We start from the raw sequence: 27,399 nt of genomic DNA, 5'->3' as shown, positions 1-27,399 counted from the left end.
ACAGTAGTGGTGTATTTCTAGTGTCATGGTACTATGTAGGTGTTACTAGTGTTAAGGACATAATGGGGTGAGCTGATTGGGGAGAGGGACAGTATCCTAGTATATTCCCTGGTAATAAAGATGTGTTACTTGAGTTATGGTACTTGTGATATATTAGTGGTTTATTAGTCATATGTTATTGATGTTATGGTAATAATTGTATATTAGTGATGAATTATTATTACTATATGTTTATTTATAAGATGCTACAAAGTTCCGTAGCTGGGTACCATAGAGGTGATGCTGTGGACAGAAAGAGCTGAGCTGATAGTTCTTCCAGAGAGGAGTTGCAGAGTGAGACCAGTATGTGGCCAGGGACGGGAGGGACCCCAGTGGGAATTAGGAGATGGGGGCAAGTGGTGGAGGTGGAGACAGAGAAAGATTGGTATGAGAGATAAGATGCCTATCAAGAGAGGACAGTGTCGCAAATGCCCTCTTCTAGAGAGCATCCTTAATGGGAGTGAAAGGTGTGCAGTAGAAGAGAGTGGTCCATTGTGACAAAAGCCGCAAAGAGTTCCAGAAGGATAAGCACAGAGAAATTACTCTTGGATTTAGCAGCAAGAAGAGGGAATTGTCAGAGAGGAAGAGGAAGTGGCAAGTCAGGAGAAGACAAGCCCATTGAAGTATTTTTGAGGCAAAGTGGAGGAGAGCAGTTGGTATTTAGATAGTGAGGTGGGGACAAGAGAGGGCTTTTTTGAGAATGGGATAGATGAGGGAGTGTTTGAAGGAAGAGGGGAAGATGCCAGTGGAGAGGGTAAGGTTGAAGAGGTAAGTGAGTTGTAAGTAGACAATAGGGAAGATGAAGCAGAGAAAGTGAACGGAGTTGGTATCGAGGACGCAGGTAGAGAGGTGGAAGGAGCTCAAGGTAGGTAGGTCTAGACAGAAGAGATATTCAGTCTGATGGATTCTATTTTGGAGGGGAAAAAGGTGTAGTCAAGGGTGGTGAGAGGGGGGTAGAGGAGGGATAGCAGAGGAGGAAGTTGAATGTGATGAAGAGGTGCCAGGGTTTGGGGATCAGGAGGAAATGACTTAAAAAAGGATTGTTTGGCGTTGGAGGGCAGAACTGTAGGAGGAGATAATGAATTTAAAGTGAAGAAAATCATTGAGAGCAAGACTTCTTCCACTGATATTCAGAGTGCAAGAACATATTTGTCGGAACCTAGTTAGTTTGGAGTGCTCTGGTTGAGGTTTGGAGTACCTCTGGCCTCTAAAGTGGCAGAGGCAGCAGAGTTGAGGGTAGAGTCGAGTGTACAGTTGTACAAGCTGACAGCCGGGTTAGGACAGGTCAAGGTGGTAATAGGAGTGTTTTGAGCAAGGAAGAGAAGGTAGCAGTGTCACATGTATTTGTGGTGTTATGATGATAATTATATATTAGCAATGTGTTACTGGATTATGGTAATAATGATATATTACTGATGTGTTAGTTATGAGTTACCGGTTCTATGGTAATTAATTATTTTGAATTATTTACTATGTGTTAATAAATATAGGGTACTAGTGATGTTTAATATTTCATTACTGGTGTTTTGATACGAATTATGTTTTTCTGGTGTTAAGGTACTAGTAATGTTAGTGGTGTTATGGTAACTATGTGTTAGCCGTGATACTGATGTTACGGTACTAGTGATTTACTAGTGGTATAGATATAATGGTGATTGGGGGAAGGATGAAATTCAGGGGAGGGCTGGCAAGTTTTAGCCCGGTTGGCAAGACTCAACTCAGCTGCCTATTAGGAACATTTTGAAAAAAAAAAAATGCAGGTGGCCCAGTGACCTGATCAGGGCTCCAATGCGCTGACAGTATTTCATCTTGGGTCACTGCAGAGAAATTTTGCTCAAAATGAATTTGGAGTACAGGCTCGCCTTGCTTTAGATCATGTCAGTGAATGCTTGAGACTGAATTCTTTTAAAATTAACATGATTTTTGAATCTAAGTAACTGTGAATTTAACTCAGAAATAATAATTTCAAGTGAGCCTTCAGTCTCAACGAGTTTGGGGCTACAATCAATTTCTTCCCATTGCTTCCAGCTAATGCTGCTATAAGTGTCTACATCATTAGATGTAATGCAGGCTTTATATTTACCTACCATGCATTCTGCATTTTTTGCATCACAACAAACAAATTCAAGCAGGTGACTTCTTGGTAAAAGTTCATATCTTGTTTGCTGATTGCTTTAACAAGGTGCACAAAGTTTGCATGATTCTTACACACACAAATGTGTGGCATTTTACATGTAAGCATAACATGTTTGGGACGCAACTCAAGGAGCTTGTAAAGTTTGACTGGAACATCACCAGTCTTGGTGTTCAATTTATCACAGGTGGGACAGTTTAAAAAAAGGTTAAAATCCTGATAATGCATCTGTATAATTCAATTAATGAGTTTTAGAGGTAATGAACATAAGCAAATGCTTATTTCTAACCAACTGTACACCTAACCTCTAAACCGGCGGTTCCCAAAGTGTGCACCGCGGCTCCCAGGGGATTCCTGTAGGGCTGCCTGAGCTTGATGTTCTGGGTGGAGAGCCAAACTTCATCATCTACTTTAAAGAAACAAGTATTGCGGTGATGATCCAAAAAGAACTTGGACCGGAAGGAGGCCTGGAGCAAAGCAGAGTGGACCCTCTTCCAGATGATTCTAAGATGAGTGGCAGTGGAACGAATTCCAGGAAGACCAAAAGGACTAATGGAGGAGAGAGAATTACCCCTGGGATAGAAACAGAGCTTGCAGAAGAACGGGGACATGCGGGTAGCCAATGTGAGTAAAAATGACCAATTATCATGAAATTTGGAGATGTACAAGGGGAGAAATTGTTTTAGGGACTGGTTTACTCTTTCCATCTGCCCATTGTCTGTGGGTGGTACGCAGATGGTAAGCTGTTCTTCATCTCCAGCAGACTGCAGAAAGATCTCAAAATCTGAGCAACAAATTAGGAACAGCGGTCAGAGACAATATCTTCAGGAAGACAGTGGAGACGAAAGATATGTTGAATGAACCAGGAAGCCAGAGTTTGGGCATTAGGCAGCTTAGTCAAAGTGTCACACACCAGACTCTCAGGTCCTGTCACTTACCGCTCTGTTGTCTTTCCAAGCTGTCCCTTCGGTCCTCAGGATCTACTGGTTTCAGATATCTCTGCAAGATGCTGCCCTGTCTGTCTCCACTCCAGAGATCCCTCCAGAATCAGAGTATGGGCGCTGCCATCTTAGATTCGGTCACGATTCCTCACAGCCAATGAGGGGATAGCATCCTCCACTCCAGGTTTCTCTCCAAAACCAGTTTGTGGGAGCTGCCAACTTGGATATAGTCACCTGATCCATCTCAGTAACTCAGAGTGCTGCTTCTGCCCAGCTGACCGCAGTCTCAAATCAGGAATCAACAACTACTACAAAAGGACTTCCTGGAGTCCTTACCTGCTGCCAGTGCAATGTTGTATTTCTAAATGCCAACCTGGTTCCCAGCAGTCTGCAGTCTTTCTATCCTTCCAGCTCAGACAGTGCAGTCTGCATTCCGGCTCCAGTCCGGTTCCAGCAATCCGGTTCCATTCTGCTTCCTTCATCCAGCTTTCCGGCCAGAGATGAAGAATAGATCAGAATGTCATCCAAATATACAACGACAAAGCGAACTTAGAATTCTTGGAGAACATCATTGATAAGATCCTTGAAGACTGTGGGAGCATTGCATAAGCCAAAGGGCATGACCAAATACTCGTAATGGCCTGACTTGGTGTTAAATGCCGTCTTCCATTCATCACCATCTCAGAAGCGTACAAGGTTGTATGCTCTGCGTAGATTAATCTTGGTGAACACAAAGGCACCCCTAAATTGGTTGATGAGAACTGATATGAGCGGAAGTGGGTGTTTTTAACGGTAATTTTATTTAACCCACGGAAATATATGCAGAGTCGAACAGTTCCGTCCTTCTTGGATACAAAGAAGAATCCGGCTTCTACAGGGAACTTGGAAGGTACAATAAAGCCCTTTAGAAGATCCTCCTTCATATATTTCTCCATGGCTTGAGTTTCTGGTACAGAGCGAGAATATAATCTTTCCTTAGGCAGTTTGGAGCCTGGAATTAAATCTATTGCGCAATCATAATCACAATGAGAAGGTAACATGTCAGCTGCCCTTTTGGAGAATACATCCCGGAAGTCAAAATATGACAAAGGTAACTGGTACGACATAGACTGAATCAGCCGGATAGACAGAGACAAGCAAGATGAGGAGCAAGAAGAGCCCCAACGAACAATCTCTCCCTTGTTCCAATCGATAACTGGATTGTGGAGCTGGAGAAGGGGGAGTCCCAAGATAACTAGAACAGAAGGACAGCTGATAAGATATAAAGATAAAGACTCAGTATGCAGGAACCCCAGAGTGAGCTGCAGAAGAGGTGTCTGAGAACATATCTTGCCCCCAGGTAATGTGCCACCATTAAGACCACAGACTGCGATGAAAGGCTCAATGTTCACATCCCTAAAGAACTGGCACATTCCCATTGAAGAAGATATATATTATTATACATATACCATTTTCCTTCCTTAAATAGCTATCGTCTCTCCTCCCCAACTATGTCAAGGTACTAGTTTTTCTCTGAGGAGAAGTGTGAGGCCAGGTACATTTACATATCAAAACTATTGACCTCCAATCAACTACATCAGCCCATCCCGCTGGTAATGTTTTGAACATGAGGAAATAGACTTAAATATGAGTAAAATAAACACTGTATATTGTTAGTAGTTTAAGGGTAAAAGATTTGAAATACTGTAGTTGTCTTTACATTATTGCATTATTGTTAAGTGATATTATTGGGAGTTAGCGAAGAGGTTATTGTGGCAGATAATATCTGTGTTGTTAGCTTTGTTATAGAGTCACAGACCATGTGGTATAGCTTGTAAGAAGTGTACATTTGTAAGTGAATAGTAGGAGATATTGTTATTTAGGAAGATATAAATTTGGGAATACTTACTTGGGAAATATAGTTGCATTGTATTTGACTACATTGTGTGGCACTGTATAATATAGCTTGTAAATATCATTGAATTTAAATTAGTGAATGTTGCTGGGGAGTTTGTAGATATCTCCTCCCCTGTTAGACTAAAGAGATATTAATGGACATTATGTGATAACTGCTGAATAGAGAGCTATTTGTGGTGGACTGGCTAATACTGGTTGTAATGAGTTAAGGGCCTGTTGCTAACTTTGCATTGTTAGTAAATTAGGCCTTTGAGCCAACATGTGCTTGTAACAAAGCATTGTAAGTCAATAATTTTGCATGGTGACTTTACATTGTAAGAAGACATCTCATTATAAGTATATGTACTGTAATAGTGATATATAGATCTATACTGCAATTAGGATTAAGATGGAGATAATGCAGCTAACATGGGAATAGTCTGAGATACATACACACAGCCACATGCAAGTACACACACACACATAAGATATTGTACCTACAGACAGAATATCATCTACTTTATGTACCATAAGATTATGTTATCGAAATTATATTATTACATTATTGTACAAGTAAAGATTCTATTTCATACATATATATGTGCGTTGTGGTTATGAATTTATAATGTCTTGAAATCTATGTGATACAGTAAATTAGGTTTAAAGGACTGAAGTAGGCGTGTCATAAGAGGGAAAGTGAAAATGCATATGGTAACGTAACGAGCGTATCCAGAAATAGAATAAGAAGATAGAGTGGGCAATTATGGCGTAAATACAGGTCCTTTTACACACATCCTGTCAGGAACCCCCCCTAGCAGATACTGCACAACCTGGAGTCTACTCTGCCAGTCAGGTGTTCACTGGAGCCCCTAGTGGTGGGGACAGACTTGGCCGCAGACTGACAGAGGGTTGTGAAGTGCGTGCCGGCTGGGGAGAACCCAGAAAAGCGGAGTGAGGTCCAGGCACGGGTCAAGGGCTGGCAGCAGACAGCAAATCCAATAAACCAAGCTGAGGTCAGGGGTTACGGGCAAACAGGAAGGTCAGTAATCACGCCAGAGGTCGGGGTCACAAGAAACACAGGCAGGGTCAAAATCCAGGCAAGGGGTCATACACAGGTAATCCAGCAGAGTATCACAGTATAGGGACAGAGGGCAGAGCAGGTCAGCAAACTGGTAGCAGGAAGCTATAACCGGCAGTGAGGCTGCAGACCTCACTGCCTTAAGTACCAAAGGCCACCAATCAGAGCCTAGCTCTGAATCATGCACAGCCCCCTGTACTAATTACCTTAATCAGCCCACAGGCTGACCTGTCAGACATGCGCCCGGCTACTCAGCCTGCCGGAGCGCCTACAGTCTTTTTTCGGCGTCCGGCCGTTGCCCTGGCAATACCGGAAGTGACGTCCCGGTTGTCATAAGGAGGCAATGGGTGTCGTGGCGGTGCCCGCGGCCGTCTAACACATCCAGGAAGTTTCCAGCAGCACCACTGTCCAGGAAGTCAGAGACAGAGGTAGAACGTGCACATACAAAAATCACAGCAGGAACTAGAACTGCATTTTTGGAAGATATTATCTGCAGACTTAGATGGGCCTCTTCCTCGTTCTCTAGGCCTGCTCTTTTCCTGACTTGCGAGGACAAGAGTGGACAAGATAACCTTTGTTGCCACAGTAGAGACAAAGGCCCAAGATGCGTCTCCTTTTTCTTTCCTCAGGGGAGAGACGATATGCTCCTAGCTGCATAGGTTTCACCATTTCCATAGGATAAGGAAAGGAGGTGGAAGGGGTACAAAGGCGCTTTCTTCTCAGCTTTCCTTTCTTTAATTTGTCTACCAATTTTGACAGCAAGTTGCATAAGCCCTTCCAGAGAAGTGGGTGTAGGTTATTGAACCAGAGGATCCTTAATTTGGTCTGATAACCCTAGGCGGAACGGACTATGTAATGCTTTCAGTGGACCACCGCCGGAACTTAGCAGAATATTCCTCGGCAGAGTGCCGACCTTAGTTCAACAATCTCAGGTGTGACTCGGTAGAGGCCACTCGATCCCGGTCATCATACAGAAAGCTCAATGCATTAAAGAATGCATTCACTGATTGTAGAGTGGGACTTTCAGGAGGCAAGCCAAAGGCCCAGGTCTGAGGGTCTCTGTGAAGCAGTGAAATTACTATTCCCAATATATTGCTCGGAACCTGAGCAACGGGGCAGCATGCGAAAATACAGTTTGCAGCTCTCCTTAAAATTACAGAATAAGGTTCGATCCCCAGAGAAGCGGTTTGGGAGGTTTAAATTGGGTTCCACAGACGGCACCAGATTGGCCTGTGAGGACTTAGTTGCCTCCTTCTGAAAAGACAGCCAGTGGAACGGTTCCTGGACAACTTGAGGCAAGGTCTGGATCTGGCCAGTCAAGACCTGGGCAGGACTGGGATCTATATTAATATATTAATACATCTGCGGGACGCAAGAGGAAGCGAGGCTCGTAAGAGTACCGCCCCTCCCCTTGAGGAGGGGTTGAGTAACCCCAACATCCTGGTTTCTTGAGGAATTGTTTGAATAACTTCCTGATGAGTCTGTTAGTACGTAAGCGCTTCTGCCGGACCCAGGACCGTAGCTCTTCCAGTGTACAAGAAAATTAATTTGCCCCTGGACTTTCTTAGAGTCAAGAATCTTCTCCATGATAAACTCCTTATGACCATCTATGTTGACAGAGTGAAGTCTCTGTGGTCGAGGGAATCTAAACTTAGAAGAGGAGACAGAATCTTTTTTAACTTGAAAATATTTTTTTTTAAAGTTTTACAGAGAAAAACAACAAAAAAAATATACATGACTACATGAACAATCACAGTTCAAATGGCTGGTAAACAGATCAGTTATTTTAAACAAATATACATCAAAAGAAAAAAAAAGAAAAATGATAAAGACAGATGGGTACACTACAATATAAAGGATAGATTGACTGGGAGGGGGATGGTGGGGGGGATATCACAGACTGTCCTGAGTGGAGCGTCAGTGGGACAGTCGGAGGGCCCTACAAGTGGTCTGACAATGGTCAGGGTGAGGGAGCATGGTCCCTAATTGGATCTAGAGGGCGAAGTCATGGGTATATGAGTAGCATAATAATAAGACCAGGTGAACCACTTCATCGGATGGGGGCGTTGAGGAAGAATACTTTAAGCCAATAGTTTCCATCATATAACTATGTTGAGTTTTTTCTATAATTTTAGAGAGAGGTTTAAAGGCCGGGCACTTCCAATGCTGAGCAATAGCCACGCTAGCGGCGATTAAAGTATGGCCTGCAACATACCAGTGGTGAGCCGGAAAGTCAGGTAGGTATAGTTGGAGAAGGGCCAGAGATGGTAAAGGTGTGACATTTAATGGTTACTTGTCATATCAGTCCAAATACTTTATCCCACAGAGATTTAATTTTGGGGCAGGTCCAGAAAATATGGAAGGATCCAACTTCCCTGCACTCCCTCCAACAGGTATAAGATACCGTGGGACAAATTTGATGGAGTTTAAGTGGGGTGCAATATAATCTATGGATCATTTTAACGAACATCTCTTATTGGTTGATGCATTTCAACATCTTACATACATTTTTGAAAATGTGATCCCAGTCCTCATCTGTCAGGGAGAGACCAAGGTCAGATTCCCATTGCACTTAGACTTACAAAGCTCAGACGCTGTCAGGAGACATTGGTAACAAGCGGATATGCCCCCGTATGGGAACGTGAGTAAATTGGCAGGGGAGGTCGCAGAGGGAACTGGCAAAGCTGCTACGATTGGATCCAATGGCGTACCTGGAGGAATTTGTAGAAATCAGAGGCCGGGATCTGGAGACGCTCCCATAGAGAACGGTACCATAATGCTCCGCTCAAAAAGGTCTGAGACCCTAAAGACTCCCCGGGTTAGCCAAAGATCCAAGCGCAGGTCTGGAAATAAAGAGGCCACTGCGAGAATAGAAAGGTCCTAAACCACGTTCACCAGCTTATCCCAGCCCGCTAGGAAGCCCCTAACACTATACAGAGTAGACACTGGGGCTGACCTAGACTTCCCATCTAACCAGGGCAAGTCCTCCAGAAGAAGTGAAGATGCTACATGGACTTCTATAGAGACCCATGGTTTACGAGGGTGGAGAGCTGTCCAGCCCTTAAGAAGATCAAGCCTCGCAGCTTGCTGATAAGAGTTTCAGGTCAGGGGCTGCAAGGCCACCTCTTAATTTAGAACAAAACAAAAGTGACTGAGGTATCTTATGGCGCCTGTCTCTCCACACAAATCGCAGAGCACTTGCATAGAATTGAGCATTTGATGAGGAATCACAGCTGGAATGAATCTGAACAACTATAAAAAATTTGGCAGGAACATAATTTTAAGTGCAGCCACCCTACCAACCCATGAGACCTCAAACTCTGCCCATGAAGTGGTAAAAGCTATTAAGTAGTGCAGAAGTGGGGTATAGTTGTATTCTATAAGGTCTTTAGGGTGGGAGGGATTATGTATTCCTAGGTATTTAAGGGAACAGGCGCACCACTGAAAGTTGACTGAAGAAAGCGGAGGCTATCCTGCTCCAGTCCTACACCCATAGCTTCTGACTTGGTCTAGTTTACATTGTAGTAGGAAGCCTTACAGTATGCCCAGAGGACTTCCTGCAAGGCAGGCAAAGAGGAATCAGGCTCGGTCAGAAATAAGAGGACTTTGTCTGCAAATAAGCAAACTTTATGATGCATATCCCCAATTTGGGTGCAAGTGATAGTGGGGGAGGTCCGGATCCGTTCTGCTAGGGGCTGAGATAGAATCTTGAAGTAAACACTTTAAATAGCATCTAGTCTCATTGTACTTGCAAAACATAAACAGCTGAAGCATATGTAATGGTGGCAACTTTGGAAGCAAAACTTCTTCAGTAGGCAGCTACCAGCATATGAATTTCGACCATGATTTAAGACAATAAATGATGATGCAAAATTATTTTTCTGTAATAAAATATTAAATTTGAGGTGTTTACTTACAAAATAATAAAAAAATTAACCTTGATAATGATCCTGAAAAAACAATGGTCAGGTTCATCTACTCATGGAATACCCCTACTACTGGTGATATAGTGATGAGGTGAAGGTGACAGGACCCCTGAGTACCACCCCAGTAATAGTGATGTACTACTGGTGATATAGTGATGAGGTGAAGGTGACAGGACCCCTGAGTACCACCCCAGTAATAGTGATGTACTAGTGGTGATATAGTGATGAGGTGAAGATGACTGGACCCCTGAGTACCACCCCAGTAATAGTGATGTACTAGTGATGGTGGGTCAGTGATGGGCTGACAGGAGCCCTGAGGACCACCCCAGTAATAGTGATGTACTAGTGATGAGGTGAAGGTGACAGGACCCCTGAGGACCACCCCAGTAATAGTGATGTACTAGTGGTGATATAGTGATGAGGTGAAGATGACTGGACCCCTGAGTACCACCCCAGTAATAGTGATGTACTAGTGATGGTGGGTCAGTGATGGGCTGACAGGACCCCTGAGGACCACCCCAGTAATAGTGATGTACTAGTGATGAGGTGAAGGTGACAGGACCCCTGAGGACCACCCCAGTAATAGTGATGTACTAGTGATGAGGTGAAGGTGACAGGACCCCTGAGGACCACCCCAGTAATAGTGATGTACTAGTGATGAGGTGAAGGTGACAGGACCCCTGAGGACCACCCCAGTAATAGTGATGTACTAGTGGTGATATAATGATGGGTCAGTGACAGTGATGAGGTCACATGACCCCTGAGGACCACCCCAGTAATAGTTATGTACTAGTGGTGATATAGTGATGAGGTGAAGATGACAGGACCCCCCCAGTAATAGTGATGTACTAGTGGTGATATAGTGATGGGTCAGTGACAGTGATGAGGTCACATGACCCCTGAGTACCACCCCAGTAATAGTTATGTACTAGTGGTGATATAGTGATGAGGTGAAGATGACAGGACCCCTGAGGACCACCCCAGTATTAGTGATGTACTAGTGGTGATATAGTGATGAGGTGAAGGTGACAGGACCCCTGAGGACCACCCCAGTAATAGTGATGGACTAGTGGTGATATAGTGATGGGTCAGTGACAGTGATGAGGTCACATGACCCCTGAGGACCACCCCAGTAATAGTGATGTACTAGTGATGATGGACTAGTGATGATGGGTCAGTGACAGTGACAGTGATGAAGTCACATGACCCCTGGGTACCACCCCGCCATGAAGGAGCAGTGACGTCAGAATAAATAACCGGAAGATGCTGCCGGCTTCTTATCCTATAAGATGTAGCAGCCCCTCCCCAGCAGGGGGCGTGGTCTGCCGTTGCCATGAGACCGCTCCTCCTGGACAGACATTAGCGCCGGTGGGCGTGGCTTGGTGTCGGTTTGGGCGGGCAGCGGCGCGCGCTGCGGGCGGGAGAGTGGTCAGGAGCGGCGCTCGCGCTAGAGGCGGGAAAGCGGCCGAGGGAGAGGAGGGGGGAGGGGATGAGGCGGTGACCGAGGAGAGGGGGGCGGGGCCCGGTACGTGTCCGGTAATCCGCCTTACCCTCCTCGGCTATAAAGGTCCGGCACTGGAGCGGCAGAGGACATCGTGCGGAGGCCGGGGGATAGCTGACAGGAAGCTGCCGGTGGGGGGGTGTCATCTCTCCGCCTTCCTGACAGAGAGGCTGCCAGGTGCTGAAGCATCAGAGACATCTCCATGTCCCAGACAGCTGAGGGGTGGACGGTGTGTCAGAGACACCATCACTACTGCCCCTGACCGGGGCAGATGGGAGATGTAAGAAGTGCCCCATGTCTGTAGCCAGAACTACTTACCTCATGTACACGGGTAGGTATTGTTCTATCTCCACCCGCTGTACCTCACCGCCGTCTACACGCGCTCTTCCCAGTGACTTATTGCCCCGGTGTGGGGTAAAGGGCAGAATGTGAAGCTGCTGCAGACGGAGGATCCCACTTTCATGGGGCGGATGGAAACTTTTGGGCACAGACTTTGGTAATGGACGTACCACCAGCATCTCCGTACGACCTCCGATTGGCGCTGCTATGAATGAAGAGGATCCTCGGAGAGGCTCCGGCGTTCCCCGTAGTGTCCTGGTGTACGAGGGGCACTGATTAAGCAGCCTGTGGCGTTCCTGCTATACCGCCACTGAGAAGTTACCTCACAAATTTACTTTCTTCTGATTTTCAAATATCTTCATCCGAAATACAACAAAACCGAGAACAGTCTGTGGGGTTAAATCCATGCGCTGAGCCTAGTTCCAGGTGAAGAGAGAACTGCCGACCTCGGCATAATTCTCCTATGTGTGGAGACGCAGCTGCTGATACCCGATAAGCCGGCACATATCTATTATTGAACGTATCATTATTTTTTTTGTGTGAAGAGAACGGGACTGTTCCTTCAGAGACACATGGCGTTTCTGAGTGGCCCAAGGTTACTGGACTGGGCTAGCTCACCCCCACACCTCCAGTTTAATAAGTTTGTGCTGACGGGGTACCGACCTGTGGCCAGTGGAGCGGAGTGCCTGCGGAGCCTCTTCTATCTACATAATGAGCTGGGCAACATCTACACTCATGGTGAGGCTCCAGGAAGGTCTGGCAGAGAGTCGTCTTTTAGGGTGCTGTGACCATCGATTGTTGGGTGCTGAGACCATCGATTGTAGGGAGCTGTGACCATTGATTGTAGGGTGCTGTGACAATCGATCGTAGGATGCTGTGACCATCGATTGTAGGGTGCTGTGACCATCGATTGTTGGGTGCTGTGACCATCGATTGTTGGGTGCTGTGACCATCGATTGTTGGGTGCTGTGACCATCGATTGTTGGGTGCTGTGACCATCGATTGTAGGGTGCTGTGACCATCGATTGTAGGGTGCTGAGACCATCGATTGTAGGGTGCTGTGACCATCGACTGTTGGGTGCTGAGACCATCGACTGTTGGGTGCTGAGACCATCGATTGTAGGGAGCTGTGACCATCGATTGTAGGGTGCTGTGATTACATTTTGTTGGGTGCTGTGATTCTTAATTTTTAGACCTATTTTTTTTTGCCTGTAAATATGAGAATCTTTAGTACAATATGAGATTCCAGTTGGTAATAGGAAGTGATAAGTTGTTGGCTATAGCACCAATGAATGGAATATAAACAGTAATGTTTTGAGCCAAGTACTACCTTTTTCAAAGTATTTATCCTGTTGTATTACCCCATTATATAACCTTTACCAAGTTACAAATTGTGTAATGAGTCAATGTCAGCCAGCTAGGACAGATCAGTTTAGCAAAACTGTTATTTTGGTAGTGTTGTTGAGTTAAATGAATGTCGTTCTAGTTAATATTTTGAAACTACTTCTATCCGACTGTCAAACATTTGTTCATTTTCTCTTGGCATTATTGTGATTCGCCTCCAGCTATGCAAATGGGTTTGTCAGTAATATATGGTGTGTATATCTCTCATGTATTCAAAGTAACCCTCTTTGCTACCATGTTGACTTTTTTTTCTTTGATTTGAAGTTAAGAACAAGATATCTAGTTTAAACACAAAAATGTGCAACTTTATTCATGTTATTCCATTGTATTTGTCCTTTGAAACCAGTGTCCCCAGAAATGTTACTTTTGTAAGGAATGTAAATAAGTATTCTTATATTGAGAATACATTTTTGAGAAAAGGTTAGATGTAAAGTTCTTGTGAATATAGGACATTTTTCTTTTTGCCAAAAATGGCAATTTAGGGATATTTTTTATTCTAGGGATATGTGCATATTGGGGTACACCTTCCTGTCTTTATCAGGTGATCAGAGATCATGTTGATTTCTGATGAAAACAGCGCCTGCAACATCTCATTTTGCAAAATGCATGTAGCAACATGGATAAAATTAGGTAGAACAAAGCTTACTTCATCTGTTTGACCTCCGTTTACCTGTCAGAGACTGAATGATGACAGCTATGTGCGAATAGCTTTAAGCAGTTACATTTTTCTGTCCAGGATTCGTTGCTGCAAATGTAGTTTTTCAACATTTCTAGATATTTGCACTAAAAAAGAAATGCAAAATATCAACATACCTGTTCCAGGCAAAGCAACTTAGAGGTTGGACGCTATAGTACCAGACACATTGGTTCTGTACTTGTCATTTCTTTTTTATAGGAGTCATCCAGGAAATGCATTTTTGGCACATTATTTTTATTTTCTCAATTAGTCATTAGTGCCACCTGCTATCTAAGTGTACAAAAAACAGGCAATACATAGGCATTTCAACTGGTGAATTTCTCATGAAACATGGACTGCCTCAAAACTTTGCTTTCCTCTATTTGTCATTGGCACTATTAACTATACATGTAGACATTGCTAAGAAGACCATTGTGTTATTAATAGGTGTATTAGAACACTGACTGCTGCGAAACACACACTTTGTACTAATGACTAGTCAGTGTGTCCATCCTCATGTATTAAATCCACTTTACAATGTGAAGTTAATCTCCAATTTACTTGTACTGCCTGTGCAGTACTCTGGTGTCAGGCATTTTTTAATGCCAGTGCTTTTCCAGCTGGAAACAGAACTAGAAATACGTTTCTCCAATGCTGACACTGAGGTAAAGGAGGAACCCTTCTATGATACAAGAAAGTGAGTACTCTGAAGAAGGTGCTTCCTCCTTCACTGCAAGACTAATGTGTGTCATTAAGCTCTTTTAATGCTAGCTCCTTTCTAGCTGGACACCCCAAGTATTTTCATCCATAAATGATTATACATAATAAGGGACAGTGATCTAAATAAACAAACTGTAATAACTGCACAATTATGGTGCTAAAAATACCAAGATAAGCTCTTTACTCTTATCACAACTCTTGGTCTCTTCCATCACATATACACCGAGTGCATTTTTATTTTCTTGTAATGTTTTGTACCTACTCCTTGAGTGAGAAGGTCCATTCACAATTTCTGGTGTTTGAAGTTGAGCGATATGACCTGGAACCTGTAGTGAACTGCAAATAAAGGAAAAAAGAGGCCTTTGGATATTCTCCTTACATTCATTGATAATATATGCAGAGTACATTTTATTTTTTTACCAGTCTTTGGCAATTTTGGAGCTATGTGTTAGGAGCATTTTTAGATTGAGCAGGGCCTTCTCGCCTCTGTCTGTTTTACCCAGTTTGTTTATTACTGTGTTTGGCCCCAATTGTAAAACGCTACGGAATTTGTTGGCGCTATATAAATAAATTATGATGGCTTTTGCTCACATGCAAACACAGCGCTGCTGTGACTTTGTCATAGATATGCAAGTTGCGACTAATTTTATATAAATGCAACTGTAGCACAAAGCTATGACTGGACACGCATCCCACAGGAACAAAAATTCAGAAAATGATGTTGGCTCAGCAAACTACCAGCTTGCTGCATGTGATGGCAGCTTAAACCACATAATCTTTGATATGCTTAGGGGAAAATTCCTTATAATTGTAGCGTGCATGGGCCCAGGTAAAAGGACGCCGATCCCACTCAGCATCTGATCATGATCCATCAGAACCAATGACAAATGTAGTTGGATAATGACCACAAGTGACTGTATACAGTCAGCACTCACTTGTGCTATTGGAGCCCTGTCCAACAGCGGCTCAGGGATGACTCTTACATAATTGACCACGAACATAGATGGCCAAAGCTGTTGGAGATCATGACTTTATAGTTGTCAGGCTCAGGAGCCACATCGGCCTGTGTACGGTTACTACTTTTTTATATTTTTGAAAGACCCATCTGCCACTGGGTTTTTCAGAGCCAAGATATCTCATTCTGTCTGGCTGATCTTGTTGATCACCTGGATTAGGAATTTCTTGTTGCAGATATTGATGACGATTTCTGTGTAGCCATGATTTGTGGGTCAGGAAAAATATAAAACTAGTTTTTTGTTTTTTTTTAAGCTTTTGGTTCCATGCAGCTGACAGGTTGAACTACAACTTAATCATACAGTATAAGAGCAGAACATAATGGACAAACCTGTATAGGTTAAAGGTGAATAGCAACCCCTTTTTTCTGGTATAAACTGGGAACATGATTTACAATCATTGTTAATCTTCTGATACTTTTCATGTGATCTATTAGTGTGAATGTCTTGCATATACCCTATGCGTGTTTGTTTGCATTAGTAATCAATCATAGCGCTGTACTAGGCTATGTCGTTCTTCACATACGTCCCTGCCCCACTGACGTTCACAATCTATATTCCCTACCTCGCTCACACACACAGATTAAGTCCATTTTGGCAGAAGCCAATTAACCTACCAGTATGTTTTTGGACTGTGTGAGGAAACCAGAGCACCCAGAGGAAACCCACACAAGCATGGAGAGTATAAACTCCACACAGATAGAGCCCTGGTTGGAAGCTAATCCATGAACTCGGCAATGTGAGGCAGTAATGCTAACTACTGTGCTACAGTTTAAGATGAGCACAAACCCTCAAAAACTCATACTAACCATTTGTTCAGAAAATGTTTATTATGTTTAGTTTCTTTATTGGCCTTTATATAGTGCTAACTATTCCACGGGGCTGGCCATTCGAAAGAACTTCATTCAGGCACATCCGTCACAGCCTCAGTGGAGCTTGTAATCTTATTTCCCTAACACAGAGACACACCAGGGCTAGTTCACCAGTATGTGCCATGTGACCATGTCAAAAACCGGATTACACAGAGAAAACATACACAACCACAGGGACAGCATGCAAATTACATCTAGGAACCAAACTGCGAGGCAGTAATAGTAGCTGAAGTGTTTGCAAAGTAGAAATTACAGACCATTTCAGCACATATTCTAGTCATTTTAAAAGAAAGATGTTCCTTTCATTGTATGTTTGGATGTTCATTATTCACATCACCTTTAGTTTATTGTCACATTCATGAAAGTACTGTGAGGAAGTGTGTACCCTGCTGGGCGAGAACAAGCACGTGAAACCACTTTCTGCCAGTTTGCCAGGTAAGGGTTAAGATAAGAGTTTAAAGTCTTTAAAAGCTTTGAGGTGAGTATGAGAAATGGTCAAATAAGGAGCTCTAAATCCTAATCTCTTTAGTAGTGACCTGAATTCCTGGAGCCTGGGACCTCTAGGATGACATTGCTCTAGGACCTCTAGGATGACATTGCTCTGGGACTGTTATTTAGTATTTTGGATCAGTAAGATCTGAGAAACTTGAGATCATGTTTAGTTTATGTACAAATAAAACCCATTGTATGCCACTGATCTGAATACATATCTAAGTGTGGACTTGTAGATATATGCTGATCTGCAGCTTCCTGCAGCCAGTAACCTGAGCCCCTTCCGATCTGTGCTGGTTCCCTCACTTGGGTCAGGACTCTGCTTTCTCAGCACCCGCACTACAGATGTGATAATTGTTCTAATCTGTTCTTATGCTGTGCCATGATGATTAAAACTATACCCTTGACTGCACTATTATTGGATTCTGGTAAGAAACTTGCAGTCCATGGTGTGTCCCATGTTTCAGACATTATTGGATAATTATAATAGATTCATGAATATCTTAGCTGTGTTCGATGAACATATGTTAATGATTTGTGTCATACTGTACAGCAAAACATAATATGGATATATAATGATTTGCACACAAAAAAGTCTTAAGAAATAAAATTATTTCAATAATATTACTTTATAGCCATAATAAAAATTTGCATGATATTAAATGTAACAAAGTTTGAAAGTATAACCCACAAATTAACATTTATGACTCTATTATATGTAAAATACTTTTATCATGCTATTTGTAAAATAATTTTGGTGTTTACAATTTTGCCATTAGAGCTAGCATTTTCTGATGCCAATAGTATCCATGCAAATGTGGTTAAGGGCATACAGATTCACCAGTAATCTAGGAGTGTAAAATGTTTTCTGCCAATATAGCTTGTTGAAGAGGAAGGAAAAGGTCATTACAAAATGTATTTCTGTCTTCAATGTCCTTTAAAGTCTAGAGAGATCTTTATTGATAATTTAAACATAAGAATCATTTTACCTTTATTTAAATTGGGTACACAGTACAGTGTTTTCTGCTGATTATGGGGCTAGTCACAGTCACACGATAAATTGCCGTTCGCATTAGTGTGTATGCTCACACAATGGACGATTATCATTCCAAAGTACATCGTATCGTATCATTTGGTTTTTAAACCGGACTAAAAATCCTGTTCAACGATGGAAATATGTTGTTCCGATCCTCCAGTGTGTCTGCACTCTTGACCGGCAGTGTCCATTGTTCTCGAGTGTGCAGAGTCACAATCTTTTCAGCCGCTGGTTATGACAGATGAAGAGCACAGATCTGACGGTAAAACGTGTTTAGTAATTACATGTGAATCAGCTGCTGATCGGGACTTTTCTTTTTTTCAGTTGTTAGTAAAATCATTAATGATATTGCATTGTGAGAAATTTTCTGTAGTATGTACCCAGCCTTACTCCTGTGCTTGTCTCCATTTAATGTGGAACTGTTCTCCCACAAAAAAATTATTATATAGTCACCTGTAAACTCTGGATGCTCCTAGACCCTTAATATCTACTACCGTGTCTAGATCAAAGTGGAGGCTGGTATCACAACCTGGAGTCACAAGCTCGGCAAGCTTGTGATTACAGGGACCCATGTTGTCTCTGCCTACTAGAATCCTCCCACAAGACCCTTTCTGTCTTAAATATTGAGTAGGAGAAATAATGAGTTAGGTGTCGTATGAATAAAAATAGCTCTAGTGTGCAATAGGCTGTATTTCAGAGGCCTCGTGTGTCTGAGTCTCCAGGGGAGGGTGGGTCATCCATTAGGCAACCTAGGCTCCTGCCTTGTGCCTAGTGGACTCTTAGTGTCCCGGATTACTTTGTTTTTACAAAGAGATAGGACGCCCCCCTAGTATCTTGCTTAGGACCCATAGGGTGGGTGTCAGATTGCATCACCATAAAGTGCAGCCCAAACAGAGTGATTGATAGTCACCTAAATTGGTGAGATGTCTACATTGAACAAACTACACAGACTTTGTTTTCACTGTGCTCACTTTGAGACATGGGACTTCTTTTAGCATTGCCTTATGCGCAGTTTTGGTTTTTTCTAGAATTTTATATATATTAAGAAACATGTCTGTGTTTAAAGTAAATGGAGTTTGATGCCATCTAAAATATTAAAGTGATGTTAAATCAGGAACAACATTGAAATAATTGTAAAAAGATTATAGCAGCATGCAATGTTATTTGTGTAACTACAAGTCTGTATTTTGCTTTGGAGGTGTCGTTGTGCCTTCTGCCCTAAGATGTACTGTTAAAAGGTTTGTGTGTCCTATCGTTCAACGTTCTGCTTCGTTTACTCTGCTTTCTGTCCCAAGTACAGTCTTGTTAAAGACAAATCTAACCTGTTCTTTCACAAGTAACCGTCATAAGCTGAGATCTATGTTACCACTATAAAAATAATTTTTAACTGTCTAAAGCTGGGTACACACTACAGGTTTTTCACCCAATTATCGTGCCAATTAAACAGCAGACTGTTAGGTCCGATATCGCATTAATGTGTACGCTCCCACAAACCTGTTTTATCCTAACAAAGCACATTGTTATAAACTGAATAAAAATCACCATCAATGATGGAACAATGTTGGGCAAATTCTGAAGCATGTATGCATGGAGTTTACAGTCAGAGACTTTCAGCAGATGGTTATGACCGATGAGGAGCACAGAGCTGAAGGTAAACCTTGTAGGTGTGTACACATGAATTGGTATGCTTACCGTTGGTAAAATTGTTACAGATATCTTATTGGGCGACATTTTCTGTAGTGTGTACCTGGCTTGAGATGTGGGTCAGGGATTTGAGCTCTTCCAAGATTACTTTTCTTCTGGCTCAAGGTAAAGGAGCTTTCAGTAGCCATCTAAGGACTGTCCTGTTCCTCTTGGACCAGGCTTCTGGCTGCTGAACCTCCTGAATAGGCCGATCCCTCACTTATCAGCTATTTGAACAATGCTGCCAAAGTGGTCAGTCCAGTTCATTGGAGATCTCCTTACTCTGAAGGAGTGGGTCCAGGATAGACTGGATGATATTTCTATGTGTGTGTTTTATATCTCTTCACATACTTCACAGCAATATGGTAGAGGTGGTTATAATTAAAGATATTTCCTGCTAGAGAAGTGATGGTACATCTCACGATCCTAAAGGGTGGTCAATGGGCATTAGGCATCATTTACAAATAGGCTTTTTCAGGGAAAATCCCTGAATTATGTATTAACAAAAAGACATAATCTTCCCAATTTTATTTACTGTCTTTGTTTACAGCATTTGTACACATAATATCTGTGTCTTTGTATAATCTTTGATAAAAACAGATTAAACCAAAAAGAAAATCACTTTCAGCTCCTCTCCCCGCCCCCTAGCACTATGAGCTAACTATTCATCTGGTACATAAAGGTGCTGTTCTATCACTCCCTAGCTCCCCATAAGAGGAATTTCTAAAAGAGGATTTAGCCATGAAGATGGAGGACATTGCTTATTCAGCTGCTTCAGCCCCATCCCCCAAATCCTGCTGAAAAGAACTGTATGCGTGACACCAAAAGAGACGGGTGTAATGTTGCACCTTCAGCTGGACTGTACGTTGTCCCAGTCCGTGTGTACTAACTGCTAGTAGCTTATTCAAATGATTGCACACAAAGTAAGTATCTCACAACAGCAGAGTGTTGTTCAGATGGAGCAAGTTGGGCACACACATAGAAATTAACTTAGAAGGGAACACCTTCTGTAAATACTGCTCCCACTGTGTATAAGTAAATATTCCTATGACCTAAGTCTCCTCTATGAGAATTTATTTTGTGTAGAGGTGTGTGTGTGTGTGTGTGTGTGTGTGGGCCGGGACACACGTGCTTTGTGTGTTTTCTTTATTTTCTGATTTTAATTCATGATTTTGCCAAGCAGTGTGCTACTAAAAAGTGCAAATGGATAAAACAGTGTTTTTCTGATAATTTAGCCTCTACAAGAACATGTTCTGCTGTTGCTGGATATTTCATTTTACTACAGATCCTGCACCTACCACTTACTAAATGAACATAAAATACGAGATAATTCAAGATGAAAAGTACCTTGTAGTGTTTCAAAAATGAAGGTAACCCTTTGTAATACTGTGGAAAGAGTTACATTGTTTTACCAATGTATGTACCCTTGTTCTCTGACTGGGAGCTAGTGGGTTACTATTCCATTGTCTGTAGTTATTGGCTCACTGTGCTGTCCTACAATAAGTGCCTACATCCGGGAGTCTTATACAGCCTCTATGTTACTAATATTTCTACTTCTAACACGTTCAGAAGCATTAGTACAGGTGAAGGGAGCCATTAATGTACACTGCACCTAAGGAGAATAATAAGGCCTTCTGTAATTTATACCTATTACATTAATAGGCCATACAAATAATCCCTAATTATAAATAGTCTTTATTTCCCTTAACTGATGACTGCTGCTCACTGTCCTGTGACCTATAGATTGTGTATGATGTACATAACACACAGTCTGAAAGAGTCATTTATCAGGATGTATCTTAAATAAAACATCCCCGTTGCTGATTCACATCCAATAAGTTACTTTAGACCATTGTAATTATTAAATGAAATACCATGTGCACTGGCTGTGTATATAAATGTAGTTTTTCTTTTCTTTTCTGCAGTCTAATGTAGAAGATGTACAATTAGACTAGAGAACGCTCGGCTTGGTCAGTACTGGCAGATACCTGCGCAGTGTTTCTAGACGTTATATCCTCCTGCCATCGCCTGTGTAGATCAGGGCGGCTTTTGAACTTATTTTCTTGCCTCAATTAACTTCAATGGTGCAATCTACTGTATTTATTGTCAATGATTTCTGTATGTTACATGAGCTGTCTCCATAATTAGACCACCCCATACATTTTGTAAAAAGAGTTAATCTTTGCACCTTTTACATATGACACAGGTAGCACATAGACATGTCATTACAGAGTAACATACACGTGTATGTGTACTTCAGCAGTAAAAACACTGTGTACATGCTCAAACATGTAGCCATAGATTCATCAAAACCCAAAACCCAGCCTACTTCACAGAGGATGCAATTGTTATGCATTCAGGAATCATTTTTGTCAGACTGAGATATATGTATTATAAAGATACAATTGTAAAGTGTTTTGGGTAATAGTATTTGTTCCACTTACAGCTGGGCACATATGTGGCACCTCAATTACAAAATGAACAGATCTTTGACAAATTTGGCTGCACACACCAAGGACAAATTGTACAAATCCACTCACACATGGGGTCAGACAGACAGGATTACAAAGCATCACTTGGATCTGGTCAGCAGATGGCCGATGTGGCCATCTGCAATTCATGTTTTTGGACCTGTACAATGAAATTGGTTGGCAATCTGATCAGTCGGTAGTGACCAAATTGATTGATAAAACTTCCATGTGCCGACAGCTAAAGATGGAGGATTGGAAAGTATGAACCTGCCTTCCGTATACTAGAAGATATATCAGTACCGAAAAATTGTCCCAATATAACTACCATGACCACAAAACTAGTACAACGCTGTTTGTCGATGTTCATTGCAGGATCAGTCTGTGTATTGCTGGCTTTACAGTCTGAGGGACTAAAATGGCACTTGGGTACTCAGTCCTGTCACTATCTATCTGTGACACATTGAGCAAGAGAATTAAGCTGTCTTCACGTGACTGGACCAAGTCTGGCTCTTTGGGTCCGATCACTCCTGAACCACATTGAGGCCATATTAATGGCAGACTGATGATAATATTGTTTCAGTTGGATTTATGTGCATTTGTTTTCTATCACACCAAAACAGCCATCGCTAAGTGCTTTTCATAAGGCTCATTGGCACCTTTCTATAAGATTTGAAAATACAACATACATATTTCTATATATAACGTTGTTACATGAACACTCCGCATCTCCATGCTGTACAACAGGCCAGGTCTGTTTACTACAAGATTAGCGGCCTTCACAGACCACAATTTTGATAGGTGCCATTAAACATGGATAACACATCATATTTATAGATTTATGATTTTATAGACTGTTGTTATTTTGTTTAATCATAACCCCATTAATATCACAGGAGTAGATTAGATTATCATTTACAATGCAACTTGATTTATACAAATGCGTCACAATTTCTTATAAAATAAATACAAGTTAGAAAGTTGCACGTTAATGAGCAATTCTTGCTGTGAAACCTTGTAGAATTTAGGAAGACTTGTTATATCCAGTGTATGTATCTTGTTATTCCGCAATAATGATTAAACAAAAGAAACTTGCAGAATGGATTAGACCATTTCCAGTGGAGCATGCAGTTCCTGGCTGTGTATTGTGATACCTCCGTGCAGTAAATAAGAGTACGGATCAGATTACAGGCGTGATATGACATGTTTACTTACAGATATCATGTTGAAGGCACAGCGCTCTTCACCTAGGATAGATATAACCGTTTCTCTGTATATCTCTGTTCATACACTATCATGCAGAGGTTCTACATGGAATTTTGTTAGCTTTATTGTTGCCTAATGAATGCCATGCTTTAATGTATGACAAGACCTGGTCTTATTGTCCTATCTCTATTGCAGGGATCCCGCTCCTGGGCTTCATGTTCTTGCTCCCTCTGCAGATCCCTTGGCGCCAGCTCGCTGTACCTTGGCTTGGTGTGGTACATTATCTTGCATGTGTCAGCCCCCAGCTGGGCAGTGTTTTGTATCATCTCTTCATGAACCACCATGGCGGAGCACGGGTCTACCACAAACTCCTCACCCTGGACATGTGTGGCATCTGTCTGGTCAACACTTTGGGTGAGTTTTGCCTGCTTCTGCCTTCCTTTCAGGAACACACTAAGGTGCACTACTACCAGCACATAACCAATCATTACCCTACTATGAAGACGGTACTTGTGTTCTACTTATTAGTGTCCATATAGTTATTAATGTACAACTGCTGGAATATTGTACAATTAAATATATACCACTGTATGGTCCAGAGCTTGTGAAGAATACTCCACTCATCGCCAACGACCTTCACCTCATCACCTATTATCACCTCTTCCATCTGCCGGACTGTGCTCGAGCTGCTCCCCACCTTTACGAAACCCCTACCCCGTCTGACCAGACTCCCCTCACCTTTCATGGCCTATCCTGCTGTTTTCTAAGACAGTTCTGTCCTCACACTCCACCTGCCCCTTCCGCCTCCATCCCGGACCCTGACCCTAACCCTAACCCTAACCCGCCTCCATCCCGGACCCTGACCCTAACCCTAACCCTAACCCGCCTCCATCCCTGACCCTCTTGCATGTTACCTCCTTTGTTCTAGTTGTCTTCTAATTTAGTTGATTTCTGTTTCTTATTGTATTAATTTTTACTGATTCTATTGCTCTTTATTTGTATATTCTTTAGATTCTGCTGATTTATACAAGCTGCAGATTCTGTGACACCTTATAAATAAAATATAACAGCCATGATGTCTGATAATTATCCTGTTGGAATTGACAGGGTCATATTAGGAAATGTAGTCAAAAGGTGACTGCAGCCTCTCGGCAGTCTTCTACTAACTGCACTAATAAAGTGTTCTGGTCTCCTGGCTTACATACCAGCCACCTGATCTGGTCCAGATTGGGCACAATGAGTGTTCTGGTCTCCTGGCTTACATACCAGCCACCTGATCTGGTCCAGATTGGGCACAATGAGTGTTCTGGTCTCCTGGCTTACATACCAGCCACCTGATCTGGTCCAGATTGGGCACAATGAGTGTTCTGATCTCCTGGCTTACATACCAGCCACCTGATCTGGTCCAGATTGGCCACAATGAGTGTTCTGATCTCCTGGCTTACACACCCAGCCACCTGATCTGGTCCAGATTGGCCACAATGAGTGTTCTGGTCTCCTGGCTTACATACCAGCCACCTGATCTGGTCCAGATTGGGCACAATGAGTGTTCTGATCTCCTGGCTTACATACCAGCCACCTGATCTGGTCCAGATTGGGCACAATGAGTGTTCTGGTCTCCTGGCTTACATACCAGCCACCTGATCTGGTCCAGATTGGGCACAATGAGTGTTCTGGTCTCCTGGCTTACATACCAGCCACCTGATCTGATCAGATTGGGCACAATGAGTGTTCTGGTCTCCTGGCTTACACACCCAGCCACCTGATCTGGTCCAGATTGGCCACAATGAGTGTTCTGGTCTCCTGGCTTACATACCAGCCACCTGATCTGGTCCAGATTGGGCACAATGAGTGTTCTGGTCTCCTGGCTTACATACCAGCCACCTGATCTGGTCCAGATTGGGCACAATGAGTGTTCTGATCTCCTGGCTTACATACCAGCCACCTGATCTGGTCCAGATTGGGCACAATGAGTGTTCTGGTCTCCTGGCTTACATACCAGCCACCTGATCTGATCAGATTGGGCACAATGAGTGTTCTGGTCTCCTGGCTTACACACTCAGCCACCTGATCAGATTGGCCACTACGAGTGGAGAAATTGGACAGTGACTCTGTTTTGGCCAAGCTGCAGCATAGTAACGTGTGTGTGGCCAAATGAGCAGAGTATGAGAATGTATAATTTGTATTACAAGCTGTCTCTCTCCACAGGTGCTCTTCCCATCATATACTGTACACTACTCTGCTATTCCTCCACGCGGAGCCTGGCTCTCTTGGCATACTCTGGCCTGTCCAGTTACGTGATCTTCTGTGCCGTTGGTGCTCACAGCAACATAAGTCGACTCTGCTCATTTGCTTGGCAAGCTTTCTTCCGCTTCTTCTTCTTCTATCTACGCTGGGCAGGATTAGGATTCGGGCATCCGTCTTCACTACGCTGCTACCTCCTAATGGATGGTCTGGCCCTACTTGGAGGGATCATCAACGTTTCCCGTCTACCTGAACGCCTACGACCTGGCAAGTTTGACTACTGGTGCAACAGTCACCAAATTATGCACGTCTTGGTGGTGATCAGCATCCTCTATTTACACTGGGGCGTTACCTCTGACCTCATGTGGATAAGCAGCTATCCGTGTCCCCTGGAATGAGGCTCTGTTCAGAACACCTCCTTGCTATATACTCTAGGGTTATGGCAGCTAAGCACAGGAGAAACATCAGCAGCAGTGGCTACAGGGACAGTGGAAGTTACATGTAGCTGAGCGTACAGACGGAACCAGCGAAACCAAACCCATTTCATGAAATAGACAATGTATCTAGATTTTATAAGAGGGGAGGGTGCAAGGTTACATAGTATTCCACACTCATAAGACTGACGATGAGAGTTGTATACATTGAGCATGGCTGGTGGGTGAGGGGAGTTTAAACATATCAGTATTAAGCAGTACGAGGCGCTGGTTTACTGTGCCGAGATGTCTCTCCAGTGAGATAGATGGGTACAGAGATCTGTTCCAGCATCCTGGTAGGTTCTTATAATGAATTGACAAAGTATTCTATGTACTTACATAAATTAAATCTCAACAATGGTCTGTTGGCCACAAAATGCTGCAGAAATGTGTGTTATCCTCTTGCGTTACTGGGGACCGATCTCACCCGTTTGAGATTCAGCATTTAGGTGTTTAATGAACATAATCCAATATGTAGCATCCATGTGCTCACGTATGACTAGGTCACTGTACAACTGACAGAAGCAATGTATTTACTTAGATCTGCTTGTGTCACTGGGATATGCTCCGATCATAGGACGAGGATTCAGCAATGAGACAATGACCCCCTCGAGGCAGCGCCTGAGGTAACAGGGCTAAGGCCTATGCATTTCAATGACAGGAAAGTATTTTCAGTATCATTTCAGGAAACCTACTTCCAAATGTTTCCGCTTCTTATCAGCAACAGGTCAGAGCCAGTTGTTGGGTTTACAATATGAAATATCAAATCTCTCGGAGCTCTGCTCATCCAGAGAAACGGCTGTTAATATTTCTTTCCATAATGGTGTCTCCACCGTCCCCATCTACGTTAGAAGCAGATTACATCATTGATTTAGGACTGGGTGTCAGAGGAAGGAATCGTTATTGGCCTTATTAGGTGGCGGGAAGAATGAAACCCCAGTTTACCCCCTGATTATGTGGGTGGGAGGGATAGTTGCCTTACTGCCCCAGCTCCTCTACAATAAGGAGCCTCTAACTGATCTCCCTGGGATAACTGGATCATATCTTGCAGGACTTTGCACAAGGCCAGTATTACTAATGCAATAAATGTATTTTATTAAATGTTTAATGTGTCATGGGTGTGTATTACATACAGAGTCCGCTCACAAGGAGACAAGCTGAGGCTGGATGGGGTTTACCTTGCCTGTGGCAGATTCACTAATGTCCTACGTCACGCAGCTGGGAATCACAAAGCAGGGTGTATATATCAGTACAGTGGTGTTTGACGGTGCTGAAAATG

General features: G+C 42.9%; 1 protein-coding gene across 1 annotated transcript; it reads left to right on the top strand.

Moving 5' to 3' along the window:
- Positions 1 to 11,487: 11,487 nt before the first annotated feature.
- On the top strand, positions 11,488 to 27,228 carry PAQR4 (progestin and adipoQ receptor family member 4). The gene is made up of 3 exons (XM_075178756.1): positions 11,488 to 12,571; positions 23,599 to 23,817; positions 25,612 to 27,228. The coding sequence occupies exons 1-3, from the start codon at positions 12,406 to 12,408 to the stop codon at positions 26,043 to 26,045; spliced, it is 819 nt and encodes a 272-aa protein (XP_075034857.1). The 5' UTR covers positions 11,488 to 12,405; the 3' UTR covers positions 26,046 to 27,228.
- Positions 27,229 to 27,399: the final 171 nt, after the last annotated feature.

This window comes from Mixophyes fleayi, chromosome 7 (assembly GCF_038048845.1).
Source record: "Mixophyes fleayi isolate aMixFle1 chromosome 7, aMixFle1.hap1, whole genome shotgun sequence".
Classification (NCBI taxonomy): Eukaryota; Metazoa; Chordata; class Amphibia; order Anura; family Limnodynastidae; genus Mixophyes; species Mixophyes fleayi.
This window is presented reverse-complemented; position numbering and strand designations above follow the sequence as displayed.